The 21,351-nt window shown below is 33.5% G+C and overlaps 1 protein-coding gene across 3 annotated transcripts in view; it reads left to right on the top strand.

The window, feature by feature from the left end:
• The window catches only part of LOC133195883 (protein SSUH2 homolog), a 33,789-nt gene extending 16,513 nt beyond the window's left edge, over window positions 1-17,276 (top strand). For all 3 annotated transcript variants that reach the window (XM_061331857.1, XM_061331856.1, XM_061331855.1), the window contains exons 2-13: window positions 5,804-6,072; window positions 6,271-6,432; window positions 7,798-7,870; window positions 9,445-9,574; window positions 9,737-9,797; window positions 11,659-11,783; window positions 12,494-12,556; window positions 12,691-12,794; window positions 13,187-13,279; window positions 13,579-13,681; window positions 14,037-14,135; window positions 14,722-17,276. In XM_061331857.1, the coding sequence (XP_061187841.1) occupies window positions 5,804-6,072; window positions 6,271-6,432; window positions 7,798-7,870; window positions 9,445-9,574; window positions 9,737-9,797; window positions 11,659-11,783; window positions 12,494-12,556; window positions 12,691-12,794; window positions 13,187-13,279; window positions 13,579-13,681; window positions 14,037-14,135; window positions 14,722-14,868 (1,429 nt within the window). In that variant the 3' untranslated portion in view covers window positions 14,869-17,276. The remainder of the gene's footprint in view (window positions 1-5,803; window positions 6,073-6,270; window positions 6,433-7,797; window positions 7,871-9,444; window positions 9,575-9,736; window positions 9,798-11,658; window positions 11,784-12,493; window positions 12,557-12,690; window positions 12,795-13,186; window positions 13,280-13,578; window positions 13,682-14,036; window positions 14,136-14,721) is intronic.
• Window positions 17,277-21,351: the final 4,075 nt, after the last annotated feature.

The following is a 21,351-nucleotide window of genomic DNA, read 5'->3' as shown; positions in this document are numbered from 1 at the left end:
GCAAAAAAAGGCGCACTTTTGTAATAACATCCGGGATATTTTGCTTTCTACATGGTTCGCTTCTAGAGGTTTTGACCCCTCATCGCCTGGACATAGTTTTATCAAAATACAAAATATTGGAGTAAATATTTATAATTTTTATCATATGAATTCTTTGAAATGAAATTTTCTTGTCAACGTTCCTTTGATCATGTTGATTGACATATTTACACATCGAAAAAAATGGGACCGAAACATTCTAGGTGCGTACTCCAAACTTCACATGCTCCTCTCCTATACACTTCCGGTAATGATGTAACTTGCAAGTAGAGAAAACAGTCCAGTTTAAGTTTACAAAATGCACAGTGGCGACGAATTTTCTAAGACAGGTCTTGTAAGGTCAGGAGAAAGGGAAGATGAGGTGTGTAAAAGTTTAATTATTAATTAATATTATGATAACATTTCATTTGCAAGTTGTAAACTTTCTAACAACGACGATTAACGCGATTTCATCTACATCTATTGATCTAATGTAAATTTATATACGATACATAAATTACAGATTCCAGTTGGAAGAGATCAGCCATCTACTACAGATATTGTGACAGTTATTGAGCATAACACAGATGCAGTATGTTATACACTTTCAAAACATAAGTTAAATTCATACTACTAGCCCCCCCCCCCCCCCCCCCCCCCATCAGCATTTTCTAATTTTACTTCTTATTCAAAGAATGTGTTAAAAAATAAAGCAGGAGGAAGTTTTATAACATTTTTGCATTATTTGAAGAGAAGTGGTTGTTTATTTTTACTGCTTTTTAATTTAACTATATAATATTGTTATATTAAAAATATTATTTTTGATTTATTTGTTTGGGGGAGGGGTGGTTAACAGGAATAGCTAGCTAGAGTATATGTCAGAAATTATGTGTTTTTGATAATTATTATTTACTACTAGTTTATGATTTGAAGGTTCCAGCTGTGATAGGGAGGGAGACAACGGTATCCATGCTGCTTCAAGAAAATGTACCAGAGGTATAATTGCCATCTTAATTTATATAACGTATTAACCCAATTTAAGCTTAGAAGTAGCTTCTAAAATTTAACAGGGTCTACTTAATACATGGAACTAGGTAACATTACAGAAACTGTACTTGCATGAAAAACTTTGAATTTCTTAACCCTTTTTTTTAACTTAATTTCAGTATGCTGACCACCTCATAAAATTGTTTTTATTTAAATGTAGATTCTACCAATGGAAGAAACAGTGACCTGCATAACCGTAAGTTCTTTGCTCTTAATGAGTTAATGAATCATGGCTGTTATCACAAATCACAAGGACAAATTTTAAAAGCCTTTTAGAACTATTCAAAAAAAAAAAATGGTGTAAAATAGGGGTGAAATGGTTCACCACGGTATCGATTCACCATGGCATTTTTTCTTGGTTAGATAAACAGTGCAAAATCTCTACTTTCGTTTAACAGTCAAAACATTCTAATCAATTTCTTCTAGTCAACTTGCATGTAAATTAAGAGACTAGATTTAGTAAAAGAAAGCATAAAGCAATGTTGAATTTGTTTCCTTCTATCAAAATGTAACACATCAAAATTAATAGTACCAAGACAAAATTATACAAATATGTATTGAAGGAGGTGTATTGTTTCACCCCTAGTGTAAAATATATTTTCCCAGCAGATGCATTCTGTATTAATCGGGCTAATTCACAGGACTGTTAGTGCTTTCGGCTCATGCCTCAGAAATGATACATGTATGAGACCTGTTTACCCATATTGTTGTCTCTCAGTATTTTTTATTAGATTTCAAATTCAAATGTTTGACCTGTATTTGTCTAAGAGTTAGATAAACAGCAATACTATAGCATATTTTTTTTGTTACATTCAGTTTTTCTTTTTTATTTGCTTTGACTTTACTTGTTTAATCATATTTTATTTCTTGTTTCAGGAAGGAATGCAAGATGAGAAACAATCAAAAAAAAGAAAAAAACGAAGAAGAGTACAGCTTGAGGATTTTGTTGAAGAGAATATACAAGCTCCAGAGAATGAAAATGTTATAGAAACTGAAATACCACAAATAGTTAACATAAAGGACAGGTCTTTTGACTTTGATTTTCAAATGCCATTGGAAAATGAGGAGGAATGTTCTGATAATGACCAAGATGTGGAAGAAAATGTTGATCTAGAATTTGCTGATGAAGAAATTTCTGTGCTTCAAGAATCGGTTGTTGAGGCTTTGAATGAAATAGTACCAGATGTGCTGGAGGCACAAGAAGATTCAACTTCCAAAGATTACAGCTCTGAACCTCTCTATGATGGTTGTTCCCAAAAACTTGGCAGTATCATACTTATCATCTGTAGCCTCAGCATTAGATTCAAACTGTCTGATGAAGCTCTAAACCATGTAATCAACCTTTTGTGCCTTGTTTTACCCCCTGCCAACACAATGATTAAAAGTGTGTATGCCTTGAAAGATTACCTAAAAAAGTTTGTTAGTTTTCCTTCCATTCACTATGTATGTTCATGGTGTGGAACTCATGTTGCTAAAGAAGATAAAGTTTGCAAAAATAATCACTGTCTGAAAGATCTTACACAATTAGGAGCCATTGGCTACTTTATTCAACATTCCATTATTGACCAGCTGGCACTTATGTGCAAAAGAGAGTCTTGGCTAAAGAAAGTACAAACTCACAGATTTTTTCACTACAGCAACAAAAAAGAAAAGAACATTTCTGATGTTTATGATGGAACAAATTACAAAACAGCATTCAGAAGTGGTTTCCTTGATAATCCTAATTCTTTATCATTTTCATTTAATACTGATGGTGTTCAAATATTTAAAAGTTCAACTCTGTCTATGTGGCCAGTTTACATGCTTGTTAATGAATTACTACCAACAGATAGGAAACTGAAGGAAAACATTATTTATTATGGATTATGGATAGGATTGAAAAAACCACAAATGTGGAGTTACTTAAAGCCACTGCATCAGGAGATGACCAGATTGGAAGATGGTGTGCTGATGAATGACAAACATGGGAATAACTTTTTAATGAAAGCTACAGTGTTAAATTGTGTCTGTGATCTTCCTGCAAGATGCATGGTTAGTAATAGCATGCAATTTAATGGAAAGTATGGATGCTGGTTCTGCCACCAGCCAGGGCAGACATACACCACCAATAAAGGAGGGCACGTTCACATATATCCTTTTCAAGAAGACAATCCAAAAGGTCCATCTAGAACTGCGGAAAATCTACAGGAGGACGTAAATAATGTTGTAAAGAACATTCATGAACGGAAATCGGATTTTGTAGTGAGAGGAATAAAGGGCCCTTTTTGGTTCATGTTTATGAACCAATTCAATGTGATCCATGGCTTTGTTGTGGATTACATGCATGGAATTTGTGCAGGTGTTATGAAGATGTTGCTAACTTTATGGTTTGATAAACAACACAAGGATGAAAAGTTTTCATCCATAACAAACAAGGTTCTAGTCAGTGACAGATTAAAGTCAATTCAACCAAATTTGCAAATAACCAGACCACCCAGAAGTTTAGACGACATGCCACACTGGAAAACAGCAGAATTCCGTAATTTTCTCTTTCTTTGGAGTTTGCCAGTTCTTGATAACATTTTGCCTAGAGACTACTACTTGCATTTTTCTTTGCTTGTACGTGGCATTTACACCCTCTCTAAAGAGAATATTTCAGAAACAGAGTTGCAAAATGCTGAAATGTGCCTGATCAAATTTGTTGAAAATTTTCAAATTATGTATTCTGAAAGATTTATGTCAATGAATGTCCACCAATTATTACACATTACAGATTCAGTGAGAGCAAATGGACCTTTATTTTCAAACAACTGCTTTGTTTTTGAAGATTTAAATGGCTATATTTTGAAAAACATTCATGGACCAACTGGAGTAGAAATGCAGATTATAAATGCAGTTACAAAGATGCAATCTATTCCTACTCTTAAAGAAAAATTCATTGGAGAAGGTTCTTTAGAGGAAACTTTGGTGGAAAATATCTTGCGTCCTAATTTTCTGCATAATAATATTTGTATTGAGGATGGAATTTATTTATTGGGACAAACATGTCCAAAAACTTTGATGCAGGATGAATACTTGGCAGTGTGCAAATTAATTTCCACTTTTTCCCCTGAAGTCACCGAATACAGGAAGATATATATGACTAGGTTGTCTAGTGCTGTGTATGCTGCATCTTATGAACGTTTGAAAAAGCGCAATCAGAGCACAGTGAAATATTCAGATGCTACTGGATCCATACAATTTGGAACTGTGAAAACTTTTGTGCAGGTTATAGATACATTTACTGATGAGACTGTCAATGTTGCTTTGATTGTGCCTCTTTGTTTTGGTGAAAGTGTATCATATTCATCTCAGAAACCATGCCACAGAGTTTTGACTGTCCATAATGCAGATATAATTGCAATACAGATTGACAAGATTTTGAGAGTGTGTAATTTACTTAAAATAGGCAACTCAACATTTGTCACTGAATTTCCAAACAAGTATGAAAAAGACTAAACGTTAATTTATATAGGTAATTCAACATTTTACTTGCTGGCAGATTTTTTGAAATTGAACTTCTGAAAATAGCCATACAATCATAAGATAATATTTTTTATATTCATGCATAAATAGAGAAATAGTTGACCAATTTAAACTTAATGTGGTGTCATGTTGAATCAACACTTGTTTCTTTAAAAATCAGGAAATAAATACATACTATTTAATGCAAATTTCTTGATGACTTATGTTCATGTAACTGACATGTACTGAATATAAGGAATACAAAGAGAAGCAGGTTTATAGATATAAGTTCCCTAAAAAAAGTTAAGATATATTTCCTTTTTTTTTTAAAAAAGTACATTATTTGAAGAATTAAAAGTATTATTTAAGATAAGAATGTATGAATTGAATTAAAAGGGCTAAGTTGCAAAATTACTAGTAATCTTTTAGCAGTTTTGAGAAACTGCTTGTTTGACTGCTTAAGTTTGTTTAATGCTGAACTGCTAACAGAAATTCTTAGCAGTTTCTTAACCAGTCTCTTAGCAGTTTTAAGGAATGCTAAGACTAAGACTGTTAGGAACTGCTTAAAAACTGCCTAAAAACTTCCAGACTGCCTAATAACTGCTTATAAACTGCTAAAATAAGCAGTTCACTTTGACTTGGGTGACAAGACTTTGAAACATTGATGACTTGTATTATGTTTTACTGTACATGGTAGGTTTATCCTCTCAATTCACATCTTTATGAAACAATTTGATCTCAAAATTGAAGAATTTTTATAAAGAGCAGTGGAAAAATTCAATATGGTTTTCATTTGGGAAACTTTACCTTAAAGGGGGGGGGGGGGGATCAATTTTCAATTGGGTTAATCATCAAAGGGATCTGTTTGATGTATTCCAACCAGTCCAAGGAGAGGGTCCACCACCAGATGTCAGAAAATACAGAACATATATGTACCAATTTCTCTTAGACAGTTTTTTTGTATATTGAAAATGCAAATTTAAAATTTTCTGTTCAATCTGCTGTAGAAAATGATGCAGATTTCTTGGATTGCCTTTGTAGTGAGTGCCTTCAATGCACTTTATTTAAGATTGCTTGAGAAATTTCCACAAAAAATTTGGGATGGTGCACATAGCATAAATTAATCCCACAAAGATATAAGTATACATCTACATGTACATGTACAGGTATTTCTAACATCGGACAGAATGAATAAGCATTTGCTAATTTTCTTTTGATAAATATGATATACATGTATTATGTTTTTACTTTTCAGTAATCAAGGGGGATATGGAGCACAGCCACAAGGTGGGGGATACCCACCACAAGGAGGATATCCCCCTCAGGGAGGGTATCCTGGAGGTGGAGTGCAACCACAAGGAGGGGGATACCCAGGAGCATACCAAGGAGGTGGTCCCCCACCAGCTGGAGCTTACCAAGGAGGTGGTCCCCCACCAGCCGGGGCTTACCAAGGAGGTGGTCCCCCACCAGCTGGGGCTTACCAAGGAGGTGGTCCCCCACCAGCTGGGGCTTACCCGCCACAAGGTGAGGTCTATATCAAGCTTTGGTACCAAATGAATATGGATACCGACAGTGATGACTGAAAAGTCAAAATGATAAAAATAATAATATTAAAGGTTTTAGAATGTAATTCATTTTAGATACAATACTGTTATTTTTTATGTTATATTGTTATTGTAAGGTTTGTAATATAATGTAACTGTAATGTCAATTTCTTAACAGGAGGAGCTCCCCCTCCTGCAGGGTCTGTTCCAAAGTATTCAGGGGAAATGCCAGATGATGATGTCATGGATGACCCAAACCGAGGAGAAACACAGCCTACAGCGCCCCCTTTGGAGAAGATGGATCACATAGGAGGTTACAATAATATCGGCTTTAGTGCCCGTAAGTTTAATTATTATATAGCTAATAAATAGTCTATAATAAAAAACTACTGTAAGTCTAGAGAATTTTAGTGTTCGATCAATATCTTGCAGTTTTATTGAATGCTGAGTTTGCGTTATGTATAGTGTGAGTATATCCCGAAATATTTACATTTGCTGTGTTTTTCTATTAAGCCAACTGAAACTGATTTGAAAGTCATTTTTGTGTATATGCACGTGTAGAAATATACACTGTGAAACTCGCGCTAAAGTGACATCACAATGAGGCTACAGAGACGTAAATAAAATGTAACGATAAAGGACAACAAGAAATCCAAATATTGAGTATATTATTGCTGCTTTTAAACTTGTAAAATGTAAATATAAGGAATGTTTTTAAGTTTAGTGTGAATTATTGGTGTGTAAATCACAGATTTGCACGTAGGCATATTTTTCATGAAGTGCTAGCGCGCTTCATAAAATATGCCTATGTGACAAGTCTGTGTGATTTACACACCAATAACTCACACAAAACTTAAAAAAATTCCTTAAATATTCCGAATATGAGCGTTCAATATAGAACACCCTGTTGTAAACAAAAATTGTTGTCTGGTGAACCGCTTAATGACAATATATGAAGAGTAGTGACAGCTAGGTAAGATTTGTGTATTTTCACACAAAATTGAAATTATTAAAAATTTAGTACCTATTAGCCCTAATAAAAACCTCAATAAGTAAAACATAACGATGTTACGCTTTGTAGGGTCATTGGAATGATGTGATATTGAACACTTACAGGAAAATCACTGATATTGGACAATTTTAATTTGAATACCAATACTGAAGAATTCTCTTTAATTTTAGGTTATTTAATTGAAATAATTGATATAAATCAATGGAAAATGTTTCAGCTATTAAGTAAAGGAGTTATTGAACTTATATTGGTGAATATTGGCACTAGGCTCTACAAATGCACTCTCAAGCTTGTGCATTTGTACAGCCAACTCGTGCCAATATTCACTAATATAAGTTCAATAAACCTATAATATTAATTAATTGCACTGTATACCAAAATAAAGTAATTATAGATAATGAAACTGAAATCCCATGCTTAAAAATATCCCTCTTAGACTTTGGCCTTATCTTTTTCTATTTTAAATGAAAACACCCTTTCCTTAATACGATTAGAGGAATATTTATATATGATTATCTTTAGTGCATTAAACTCTGTGCATAGATTAATACATATGTATTTTGCAATAAAACTTTTAAAAAGTTTGAATATTTAACAAAAAAAAATTTTCCTTATGAGTCCAATTAGGAAAAGTCAATAATTTGAGTTTTTTTAATCAGATCAGTTCTCAGCGAATTAAATTTCCTTATTCAGACCTTCTTCCTCCACCATCATATGATGAGGCCACAAAACCCCAGCCACCAGAGGAGAGACAGGCCATCCAAAAGTAGGTCACAAAAAAGTCAGGGGAATCTGACAAAGAGTATTTATTGGATTCATATTGAAAGATACATACATATATATATATATATATATATATATATATATATATATATATATATATATATATATATATTATACAATTAATTACCCCTTATGCGGTCAACATGGTAAAATAAGGACCCGAGACCTGGCCCACGAGGTGACCTGACCTGACCGAGGCCGCGTAGCGGCCGAGGTCAGGTCAGGTCAGCGAGTGGGCCAGGTCGAGGGTCCTTATTTTACCATGTTGAACTCATAAGGGGTAATCAATTGTTTTATTATACCGATATAAGTTAAGGCAATTTTTGTAAGCTTAATTACTAAAATAATCAATTACATGTATAAGACCTACGAACTGTTATCAGTGTTTCATCGGGATCGGGATTCGCTAGTGAAGTTGTTTACTTTTCGGCTGCTAGTCTTGTAAGTTTTTGCACCGCCGAATTATTAAAACACTCTGTGATTGTCAATAACATTGCATTTTTATAAATTCACAGATACCATTCCCGACTACAATGACAATCTGGTGCAGACTTTTACTGTACAAGAGAGCCGAGTCTGCGTTCGTTGAATTGTAACGAAAGTTAATTTCAATGAAAACGATAAATGTTATGACGCATCTAAAGGCCAATCGTGTTCCGTATCCTAAAAATACCATACATATTTTTATAACGGCAATTTTTGTAATGTACAATCATTACTGTATGCATATTTTTTTTAATTTGAATGGAATTTGGATTAACAGGTCATTTTTAGCGGTCATTAATTTTATTGACCGGTCATTATACCCCACGTGCAATGATTCCTAGGTCATTATTGCTGTAAACGGTACTTTTTGGAGTCATTATTGAGTTTAAAAGCCTTCTAACAAGCCAATCAAATTTGAGTATTCTTAATAGAGGTATAATAAATATATATATATATATATATATATATATATATATATATGAACATGTGCATGGTGTACAGGTACATGTGCTTTGCTGAAAATACAATGTGTATTGAATAAATATGTTTTTCAATTTTTTTTTCTGGCAAAGTTTGTGGATGGTCACCAAAATTTACATGTCCTGTGGAATCATTTTAATATGTGGGGTCAGTGTTGGTAAGCCACCAAAAGTTTTCTGGCTTGTGGGTAATTTCATGGCTATCTCATATACCAAAGACTCAGTGAATGGATAAATTGATGGAAATATGTTCATGGGGATGTAAATTCTTGGGTAAGGGTGACTCATGAATTTTTACTTACATTGGTCCCCCACTAACATTTTGCGAACAATATCATGATTCCACAGTATTTATTTTCAGATTCAATACTATGGGAAATTGTAAGCAAGTGCCTGTTAAAATAGTGAAAAAAATTATCCTTGTGGGGAAAAACTGACTATTAATATCAGTATTATGCAAACTTGTAGTGATTGTGTCTGTTTGGTAAAATTTCAAGCTCAAGCATGATTTTGCATATATTTTTTCCCATTTACAGGTAGTATTTGATTTTTTATATCAGTCATGAATGCATAATGAATTAAATATTTTCAGTGTCCCCACTATTACAGAACAGGATGCCAGGGAGGCACTTTTAGGTTATGTGGCAGAACACTGTTGCTATGGTAAAGGGGCTGCCGAAGATCTCAGATTTACTGACCTCATATCCACAAGCGCATTTCACGTAGGTTAATTTCTGAGATCTTATATAGCATGGCTTATCATCTTTCTGTAGTCGGAGGTCAAATTTTTATAGTCAGTGTTTGCTTCTTGTAATACAGAGAAAATCAGATCTCATGTACCAGTATATTTTTTTTTATTTTTTGAGTTCTGTGTTTATTTTTAGTATACTCTAGAATCCTTTGGAGAAGGTAGATCTACCTGCTGGGCATATGAACCATATTCAGGTATGATTTTAATGGTTGTCCTTCAGATTTTCTCTACAGATCTGTCTCATCTTCATAGAAGCAACAGAATCAACACAATTTTTTTTTCCTTTAAATTTTTTTTAAATTAAGTTTTAATTTATTGGTCAGTGCAATAAGATTTCAGATCTCACTTTTTTTTTTTTTGACAAGCACATGAATAGTCTACCCATGTGTTTGATGCACACACTGTGACCTTGTGAAAATCGACATTAAAATTATTTAAAATACATGTGAGTAAGAATTGTTCTAATGAAAAGTATTATTATCAATTTGTTTCACATGTATATTCATGTCCTTTGTATTCTGATGGATATACCTATATATGATCTGGTATGAACATCTTTATTTATAAAGAAACATGCATGAATGGAAACATTAATAGCATTGTTTTAAATAAATTCTCTAAATAAATTGAACTTGAACTTTAGTGATGTTCATGTATTTTAATCACAACTACCGTTATTATCGGCATAATTATGAAATATTTTTTAAATGTAGTAATACTCTACCCTCTGATGCAGTCTGAACTGTTTTTAAAGGACTTATCGCATGTTTCTAAATTATTTGAAATTAAAAGCGTAAAACGTTCCTTATGACCACAGTTTATAAATTTTGTGTTTTTACTGCGGATAAACCGCGGTAATTAACCAATTATTGACTCAAATGAAAACCCCTGAATTAAAAATCTAAGTTAATTAGATAGCGATCACGTGACCCTGTGACGTCAAAGGCGACAATGGCTGATCAGCTCTTCACGTAAATCTTACTAAAATATACGCGATACAACCTGAATTTTCTGCGTTGTGGACGACCAAATCACTGATTTTATCGATATGAAATTGAATATCCAACCTTATATTTTAGAATTGTCAGCAAGAAATAATCTGAAAAATCCGTTAGCATTGTAAAAAGAGCAGCGACGATAGCGAGAGAGACGCGGCGAAGACGAAGAAACTCCCCGTAACAACACAATTTGATTTGTCATTTTATCACATGTATGAACTTATTTATTCACAAATTTAAATTACATAACTTTGTTATTCTTCGTTTTTAACATAATATTAACTTATGCAAGTATGCCATCATATGTTTTGTAAAGGATGGCGGTCTTGAAAAATAATTTTCCGATCACGAAACATTGCCGTAATCAGACCTACAGATCCTATTTAAATGTTTCGAATAAAAAACGAAAATATCTCAAAATTCTTACACCTTAGAACTAGTTAATGTTTCTATTGTAATTGAAAATCACGTTAGGAATTAATTTTTTCAGCATTTTTCATAATTAAGCTGCATTTGTCGTTGATAACTCCGTAAATAGTGTGCAACTTCTCATCTCTCTATCACTGAATTGTCGCCTATGACGTCAGAGCAGTATTTCGCCGAAATCCGACTGAAATATGCATATTGCTGTATTTGATTTTCAACTCTCAATATCTCTTAAAATACGCTTTCAAAAATGTTTATTGTATTCAGAATTTTAATAAACAAGGTTGTAGATAATATTTTTCATAAAATTAAGATTTTTGAAAAATCATGCGATAAGTCCTTTAAATACTGTTCTTTGGTAAATATATTTTTTCAAACCATACATCGGTACTTTATTAACCATCATCCTTTTCTTAGGTTTTTGAACTCCAACATGCCTTTAAAAAATTTCCATTACTTATTGATGTGTAAAAAAAAAAATTAGTCAATTATTAAATTGAATTTTTATCATTCTCTGATAAAATAATCTGGTTAAAATAATATTTAGTGCGTGTAATATTTAAAGTGACCTTGTTGAATTTACTGATATTTTGAATCATACTTGATATATTTTTTTCAAAATTTTCTTCAGGCCAGCCAATAGATGGACCACACAATGGCCCAGCTCCAGGCCCCTGGGACATACAGGCCTCACCCCAAACAATGTTTCAGAACTCAGAACAAAATTTTGAAGTGCCACACACCGCTTCTGTCAAAGTAAGATTTTTTTCTGAGGAGGTCACAAATGCATTAACAGTTTAGAGGAAATTTTGTTAAGAGGAGAAGAGGGTTATGGAAAAGCATACTTTATGTACATATACTATAAACCAACTTTTATTTGCGTGCAAGAAATATATATTCACGAGTTTCGCGACCTACTTTTACTCACGAATATTAATCGCCGCAAACCATTTATTTGCTTTGTATTTGTATAGAATGTTTCCACAGTCGCGAAAATTAATCGTTGCAGATTGATTTCAAAGTGACGAATTGCGACTAAAAGTTGACGCAAATAATAGTTGGTTTACAGTAATCCCTGTTACGAATTTCTCTGTCATCTGGTGCTGTTGTACTCATGATTCCTATACACCTATATACGTATATTTTCATTACATGGTTTTTTCCCAAAATTATGCAAGTGATGTATATGTATTGTTGTTTGATGTTTCTTTTGTTTTTGGCAAATGAAATTTTTTTTTAGCAAGGTAATTTATTCAAAAATTTGATGAATGCAATCTTTTCATAGTAAATAATATGCACATGTGGTTTAGGAATTGACAGATATATTTTTTCAGTAGATAATTATTTATTAACTCCACTCAAATTTATTTTCATTGTTTACTTACAGTAAAATACAGTAAATGTACATGTAACACATTGAATGTAAATTAATAAAAAATTACTTTGTTTTGTAATTTCTCTTTTAGCCCTGTCATGATTGTTTTGCCACAGGCTATGTCAGATGTCACAGATGTTTTGGCCGTGGGAGGGTAAGTCAACAGCTAGCATTCTTTTCTCCAGCTCCAGATTAAACAAAGATTGTTTTCAAGCAACTCCAAGAATTTTACAAATATTAATTCTAGATCGACATAGAAAAAGATGAAATGTTTGAACTTAATTGTAGGTAAGATGCAACCATTGCCATGGAAGTGGTCATGTGACTCGTTACCATAATGGCGAACACAGGCATGAGCGATGTCATTGGTGCCATGGATGTGGAAGACGAGAGTAATTTTACCCCTTTATTTCTGTTTATTCAAATACATTGAAGTACGCCATCTCAAACTCTGATATATCAAATACTACTGATTTGGTGAAGTGATTTGAAAGTCCAACCAACATTGTCTTTACATGATTTATACACTCAATATCTAGAATTCTCGGATATATTGAAGTTTTTTTCTTGGTCCCATCAAGTTAGAGATAACGAGGTTTGACTGTATTTCAAATATAGTGCATATTATCTGTTTGAGATACATCATGTAGCTTTAAAAAGAAAATGTAAATTGTTATAATTGTCTGGGGTTTTTTCCTGTAAAGTAAGATTTAGTGTCATTGTGTCAAATATATACATGGACATTGCAAATCCATGTCTTTAATAATACTTGCTGATTTATTAGGTGTTACACTTGTCATGGACATGGAATGGTGGTGTGCAAGACATGTGCTGGGCTTAGAAACTTAAAATGCTATATCAAACTTACTGTCAAATGGTAAGAAGACAAACATATTATTCATCTGTCAAACTTACAGTGCTCTATCAAGCTTAACAGATGGTTAGAGGACACAAATATTATTCATCGATCTATCAAACTATGTAAAGCTTAATATGGTTTAAATGGTTAGAAGACAAAAAATGATATTCATTAAAGTTAACTTAAAGTACTGTATTAAGCTTACAGTTAAATGGTAAGAGAACAAAAATATTCATCTAGCGATTAATAAGTTACGATGAATTAGACCAGGCAAATTTTAAGATGGAGTCGGTTACAGATTACTTGCTCATATACAGGACAAACCATGTCAACGATCACATTGTGGAGCGTACCCCTCTCCCTGATCATCTGATAAGAAATGTGTCGGGACAGATTGCTTTTGAGGAAACTAATGTCAAGGTAAGGTTATGGTGGATTGAAATTTGGGGTAAATATGATGTTTTTTTTAATTTCAGGGTTTAACCCAGTAGAGCTTTTCTGTGCATAAATAATCCATCAGCTGTTAATTAAAATATGTAATAATTGCTCAAATGTGCACCATCTTTAATCTCTGAATAATCAAAAAAAAAAACTGGTTACAAATATTCTTGAAAGGGGGGAGGGGAGTGGAATTTAAAGGGTTTGAGAGGAGGAAGTATTCATTATATTTTAGTAATAAGTCAGCAAAACCAGCAAAATCGGAATGAATCATTTTGTAAAAATGGTAATGGTGAAATTTCAGGCTTAAAAAGATTTTATTTTTTGATTTACGTAGGTTTGGCCAATCAACCACTTCCATGAAAGAGAAATTAATGAAGCCTCAGTGCGCTTGATCAACAATCACCAGTTCCCCTCTGAACGTATTCTGATGCAGGTATGTATTTGTCATCAGTACAGCAACAAGTCCTGCATGTGCTCACATTTTTTTTAAATACAATCGCTATGTATGTCAACATCAAAAATGAATGCAATAATTAACTTTATATACATGTATGCTTGCAGTGGTTTATCTGGTTTTGAAAATAGCACATAGCAGAATAGTCTAATCCACACTTTGCAAAAGTTGTGTTCCTTTGCGGGGTCAACCAGAAGGTCAACAGGGAAAGAAACTGTTTTCATGTCTTTTCATACTACCAAACATTTGAGCATGCTCTGATGAAGAATTTTCTTTCAATGTGTGGGTTGCCCCATGGGCAATCAAAATACAAGAGGCAAAGACTTTTTTTACTCTCAAATGACAAAGTTATATACCAGAAAGCTACAAAGTTTTTTTCACCAAATATGCCCACCTGGTACCAAGGGACATAACTGTTAGAAAGTGTGGATTCAACTTTATCTCCAGAATAAATTCAGAATGCTCTGAGCAAAAAAATAAAATGCAGAAATCTTTCTTCAATAATGATACATGTACCTGTGATCTTTCCTCAACAATATTTGTTTAAATATATTTGTTATTTCAGAGACACAGAGTAAGAATAGTGCCTGTCACCCAGTGTATGTACAAATGGAAGAATACAGAGTCAGACTTCTTTGTTTACGGATTTGAACACCACTGTTATGCACCAAACTACCCTCAAACCTGCTGTTGTGGGTGTTCAATCCTGTAATCAGTCTGTCACCAACCAGACTAAGGACAGATTATTCTATCATAATATTCTAGAATATTCTCAAAAGTGCTAGAGTAATGTAGTGGACAGATTTTTTAGATCACCTGAGTCATTCTGGTGATGAATTGCTATCCAATTCTGTCCAACCCCCCCCCCCCCCCCCCCCCCCCCCCCCCCCCCGTAACATTGATGAATATTTTCACCTTCTTTTCAAGCTTTGAAATGGCTGAACAAATTCCAGTCAATTACATTTAGAGCATCTATATGTACATGTATATGTGAATCACCATGTCTGCTCATATACATGTACCAAAATGTATACCTTTCTAACAATAGTATAATGGAAAATGATAAGACAATTGTATGGAATACAAAGCTTATCAGTGAATAATTAAGATCGTTTTTGCAAGTTTAAAGTCATTTTTATTTCAAGAGGGAAACTTTTTTGTATTTTACCCTCATGTAAGAGAAACATAAAATTAAAAAAAGAAAACTTTAGGGTAGCCATATGATATGTATGATGTAAAGACATATATTTTGTATATATGATGTAGAAACAATCAGATGAAAATCATATTCTTTGAGCCACTTAAGTAAATCACTGCTTTGGAGTAGCATCAAAGGATATGATTTTCATCAGACTGGATGTAGAGATAGCTTATGTCTTTAAAGGAATAGTGAAATGTTCATGATACCCAGGTTACCACCAGGGCCAATTTTCCTCTTGCTTTTATCTTATAAATGTTTATAGTATTGGTGTAATTATTTTAAGTGCAATATTATTACATACTGTGGAATCGTTAGATTTCATGGTGGCTTTATTTTCGAGGAATTCATGGGTACCTCTCATCCATGAATAAACATCCTCCACAAATTAATAAACTATGCTCACAAAGTCATATTTCCATTTTTAGGTATATGAGAATACACGAAATTATGCCCTCAAGAACCTTTAAAATTTAAGCAATCAACGAAAATTGGCCCTCACGAATTTTAAGGATTCCACAGTATGGACAAGTATTTTTAAAAAAGATTGATAATTGAAAGATTCACAGATTGAATTAAAGGTTGTCAGATATATTGATTGATGTGTCTCTGAAGGTTAAACTTTGTCTGCATTTACTGCATCCCTCCAGCTATACTATATACCTCGGTGATATCCTGTGAAGGACTGTTTCCCAGTCCGGGCAGTTTATGAATCTATTTCAGTTAAAATTGAATACATGAATCAGCCACATACTGTATACAGGGACATTTTCGCCCCCGTTTTATTTTCACCCCTTTCGCCCTACTCATCACTGGGCAAATTTAAAATGGGGCGAATTCAAAGAACACAATATAATATCATAAACAGAACTGTGACTGGGCGAATTAAAAATGGGACAAAATTGAAAGTGTGAAAGGATGAAAATAACACGGGGCAAAAATTACCCTGTATACAGTATTTAAATTTTTTTTTTTTATGTATTTGCCATAATGATAATAATAATAGTATTTCGTTGCAAGAATAACCTTTTTTATTATTTAAAAATTTATAATGTATAAGTTAGATTATAGGATTTAAGACTTTACTTTTTAGACACATTGAAAATCTCTTGTAATTTGAAAAGTTTGATACCTGCGCATTTAGTTATCAGCTGATAATAATTGTTTGGCATTTCAAATTTGTGTGTGATATGATACCTGCAAGAGGCATCTGCTGAAAGTAACTGTACAAACAAAACGTGTTATCATCACATAAAACCTTGAAGTACTAGTATATCTGTACAATACATGTACATGGATGGGAACAGTTGTGAGTTATACCTTTACAAAGTATATTAAGGTCTTCGTATGCTTACATAAACATGTATTATATAAATAGTGTTAAGTCATGAAAGGTTGTTGTTATGTTGTTGTGTTGTAAGAAAAAAGCAATATAATTGTCCTTTTTAATCTTGCAGTATTTATATTTAAGAGTTATTCTCTGTAAGACTTTCCCTCATATGAGAGCTGTCAGATGGCACATACAATATTTTTTTACAGCGTGAGTAGAAACAAGGTATCATGGTTTTGTGTAAGTGATCAATTTGGTATTTTTGGTCTTTGTTTGGGATCACTAAAGATTCAAAGAAGCTGAAAATCTCAATTTCCAAATTTTTCTGTGTAAGTCCATGCACCTAAGACACATAGCTACCATATTTTATTTGATATATGTTCTGAAGTTGGCCCATGATAATGAGCAAAGTTTAATTTAAAAAAAAAAGTCTATCTGTGACTGTGCTTGCTCAAAAGTGTAAGTACATGTACTTGCAAAGAATTGGTTATTGGAGAAAATTGTCTGTTTGTATTGACCCCATATTTTGTGTATTTTTGATTCTGCTTGTTTATACATTTAATTTTTATGTTACAGTAAAAGCTAATAAAAACTACAAAATAAATATGTTTTTGTAATTTGTTGAAAAGAATGGGATTTTCTTGCAAAAAAGAGTATATGACATTTATAACAAGTTATACTGGTCGAAATCTTTTACAAACAGCTTATAGATTTATCATTAAGTGTCTCTTTCAAAATATAATGATTTCGACTCTTACCCTCCTTATGTGAATGATGTATACTATGGTTAAGATTGAGTTTTCTTGATTTCATTAATTTTGTTCTTTGACATCAGAGACTGCTTTGGGGTGGGGGTGTTAAAATACCTTTTTTCAGCAGACCGGTGTTCCTTAAATGTAGATTTTGAAATGCACTTGTCAGGCAACATTACATACATGAATTTCAATATCAATTTGTAGATAAATTGGTGATAAAAGTTCGGGATTAGCATCCGACTTTCAAGTCGGTGTAGTGCAGGAAAATGATGATATAAAATATGATCATTTTAACTTCATGTAATTTCAACCTATAATGATGAAGAAAATTTAATTACGATAATTGTGAAAATATATCATAATTGCAGTGTTAACGTTCTGTAAAATATAGTAATCTCTTGTTACAAACTTGTTCCTCTACTATCATCTTTTTCTTTAAATGGCAAATAGTTCTTTGTTTTTTGTTTGTTTTGTTTTAAGCTCACCTGAGCCGAAGGCTCAAGTGAGCTTTATTGATCAAAATTTGTCCGTTGTCATCGTTGTCGTCGTTGGCGTTGTTAACTTTTCACATTTTCATCATCTTCTCCAGAACTACTGGGCCAATTTCAACCAAACTTGGCACAGAGTATCCTTGGGTGAAGGGGATTCAAGTTTGTTCAAATCAAGGGCCACGACCTCCTCCAAGGGGAGATAATTAAGAATTAGTGAAAAATTAATAACATCCTTTAAAAGTCTTCTCAAACACCACTGGGCCAGAAAAGATGGAACTCATGTGGAATCATTGTCAGGTAGTGTAGATTCAAGTTTGTTAAAATCATGACCCCGGGGGTAGGGTGGGGCCACAGTAGACAGTCAAAGTTTTACATAGGAATATATAGTAAAAATCTTCTTCTCAAGAACAGCAAAGCAATGATTGGTCATATTAATGTGAAAGCATTCTCAGGTGATGTAGATTCAAGTTTGTTAAAACATGACCCCCGGGGGTAGGGTGGGGCCACAGTGGAGGATCAAAGTTTTACTTAGGAGTATATAGGAAAAATCTTTTCAAGAACAGCAAAGCTATGATTAGTCGTATTAATGTGAAAGCATCCTCAGGTAGTGTGAATTCATGTTTATTCAAATCATGACCCCCAGGGTAGGATGGAGTCACAAAGGATGATCAAAGTTTAACATAGGAGTATATAGGAAAAATCTTTAAAAACTTCTTCTCAAGAACAGCAAAGCTACGATTGGTCATATTAATGTGAAAGCATCCTCAGGTGGTGTAGATTCAAATTTGTTCAAATCAACCCCCCCCCCCCTTTTAGGGGTAGGTTAGGACTACTTATGCATTTAAGGTTTTCAATACTAAACTGATTTTTGCTTATTCCCTAGCCACAGTGCTCAGGTGAGCGATGTGGCCCCTGGGCCTCATTTTTGGGGTGGGTGGGTGGGTGGTGGGGTGATCAATAAGACAGTCCAGTTAATATGTCCCTTTATTCGTTTTATATTGCCAAAAGAATAAAGATATGTTTTTAAAATATCTGTGATTGGATCAATCCAATTAAAATTTGACCTTTCATCTCGTTCCTCTTTTGATATGTATTTGGCGCCCCTGAAATAGATAAAGAGCGAGATGAAAGGATGTTTACTTAACTTAATTGATAACTTTGTTTATATCTCTGTTCGGATTAAGGATATTTTTGAAAAAAATCAATTATTTTTTTTAAGGGGCTGCGAAGGTATAATGTATATAGTACAAGAATCGCACATATATATTAATAAACCATTTGAGTACTAGTATATTATTTGATATTTTTATTAGCTCACCTGAGCTGAAAGCTCAAATGAGTTTTTCTGATCACATTTTGTCCGTGTCCGTCTGCTGTCTGTCCATCTAGCTGTCAGTCTGTCTGTCCATCCGTAAACGTTTCACATTTTGAACTTCTCCAGAACCAGTGGGCTAATTTCAACCAAAGTTGCCACAAATCATCCTTCAAGGGATTCAAGATTATTCAAATGAAGGGCCACATCCTCTTTCAAGGGGAGATATTTAAATGTTTGAGGGATCAAAGTTTTAATAGGAATATATAGAAAAAAATCTTTAAAAATCTTTTCAAGAACAGCAAAGCCATTATTAGTGATGTTATGGAAGCATCCCCAAGTTGTGTAGATTCAAATTTGTTCATATCATGACTCCCAGGTGTACGATAGGGTCACATCTTAAAAAAATCTTCTGAAGAACAGCAAATCAAAGACATGATTAGTCATTTTGATTTAGAGGTACCTTTAGAAAGTATTAATTTAGATATGTTCAAACTACAAACCCCGTGGGACCTACGATGGGGGATCAAAGTTTTGCATAGGAATAAATAGGAAAACACTTTTTAAAATCTTCTCAAGAACAGCCAAACCATAATTAATCATATTGACATGGAAGCAACCTCATGCAGTGTTAATTTAAATTTGTTCAAATCACTACCCCTGGGGGTAAGTGTGTGATCACAACTGGGAATCAAAGTTTTACATTGGAATATATATAATTTAAAAAAAAAATGTTCTTCTTAAGAACAACAAAACCATGATGTGTCATTTTGATAAAGAAGCATTCCCAGTTAGTGAAGATTCAAGTTTGTTCAAATCATAACCCCAGGGCGTAGTGTGAGGCAGCAATGGGGGATTAAAGTTTTACACAGGAATACATAATATGAAGAAATCTTAAAAAATATTCTCGAGAACAACAAAGCTTTGATTAGTCATATTGATGTGGATGCACCCTCAGGTCATGTAAATTCAAGAAGTTTGTTCAACTCCAGAGGTAAGATAGGGTCACATCTTTAAAAATCTTCTTCTCAAGTACAACAAAACCCTGATTATTTATTGATATGGAAGAATTCTCAGGTAATGTTAATTCAAATTTGTTCAAATCATGACACGGGGGGGGGGGGGATGGGGTCACAATTGGGGGTCAAAGTTTTACATTGCAATAAATAGGTAAAGAATCTTTAAAAATCAAAATCCTCTTCTCTATAACAGCAAAGCCATAATCAGTCATATTGATATTGAAGCATCCTCAGGTAGTTAAGATTGAAGGTTGTTCAAATCATGACTACCGGAGGTAGGGTGCGTGCACAATGGGAAGATCAAAGTTTTACTTTGGAATATATATGAAATCATCTCATAAAATCTTCTTCTCAAGAACAGCAAAGCCATAAGTCATATTGATTTGGAAGCATCTTCAGATAGTGTAAATCGACTCAAGTTTATTCAAACTATGACCCCTTAGGGGTAGGATTGGGCCACAATGGTGGATCAAAGTTTTAAGAAGAAAATATATAGGAAAAAATCTCGAAAAATCTTCTCAACAACAGCAAAGTCATTATTAGTCAAAGTGATATGGAAGCATCTGTGACCTGATCATGACAATGAACACACAGCGGGTGTGACAAGCAGTGAGGAATCATTTTTGTGCCAGCACCTACTGCGACAAGGAACCTCGGTTTATAGTCACATCGGGTCCCGCAGTGGATTTGAATTCGAACCGGTGACCCAAGGAACAGCTCTACTCCGCGACTCTAGAGCAAACGCTCTAACACAGCGCCACGCGGGCGACGAGCTCTATTGGTAAAATCTTGTGATACTCAATCCATCAAATTAAGACGTCATTTATTGATAGGTAAATGACTGACAAACTTCTGAATTTGCATCCGGCTAATTCAAGTCTGTGTATGTAATGCAAGAAATTAATGAAGATATAAACTATGGTAATGCCATCCTTTGATAATAAAGACTAGATAATTGCTTAAAACGTTTCCTTTTAGAAAAAATTTAATATAATTGCGTATTAACTTTCTGTAATCATTATCTCTTCTAACAAACTAGTCCCAAGTTCAAACTAGTCTGAAAAGCACAAGAAACATCTAGAAACCTAAC

The sequence above is a fragment of the Saccostrea echinata genome, unplaced genomic scaffold (assembly GCF_033153115.1).
Source record: "Saccostrea echinata isolate AGI-Se365-2 ecotype Australia unplaced genomic scaffold, CSIRO_AGI_Sech_v1 ptg000029l, whole genome shotgun sequence".
Lineage (NCBI taxonomy): Eukaryota > Metazoa > Mollusca > Bivalvia > Ostreida > Ostreidae > Saccostrea > Saccostrea echinata.
This window is presented reverse-complemented; position numbering and strand designations above follow the sequence as displayed.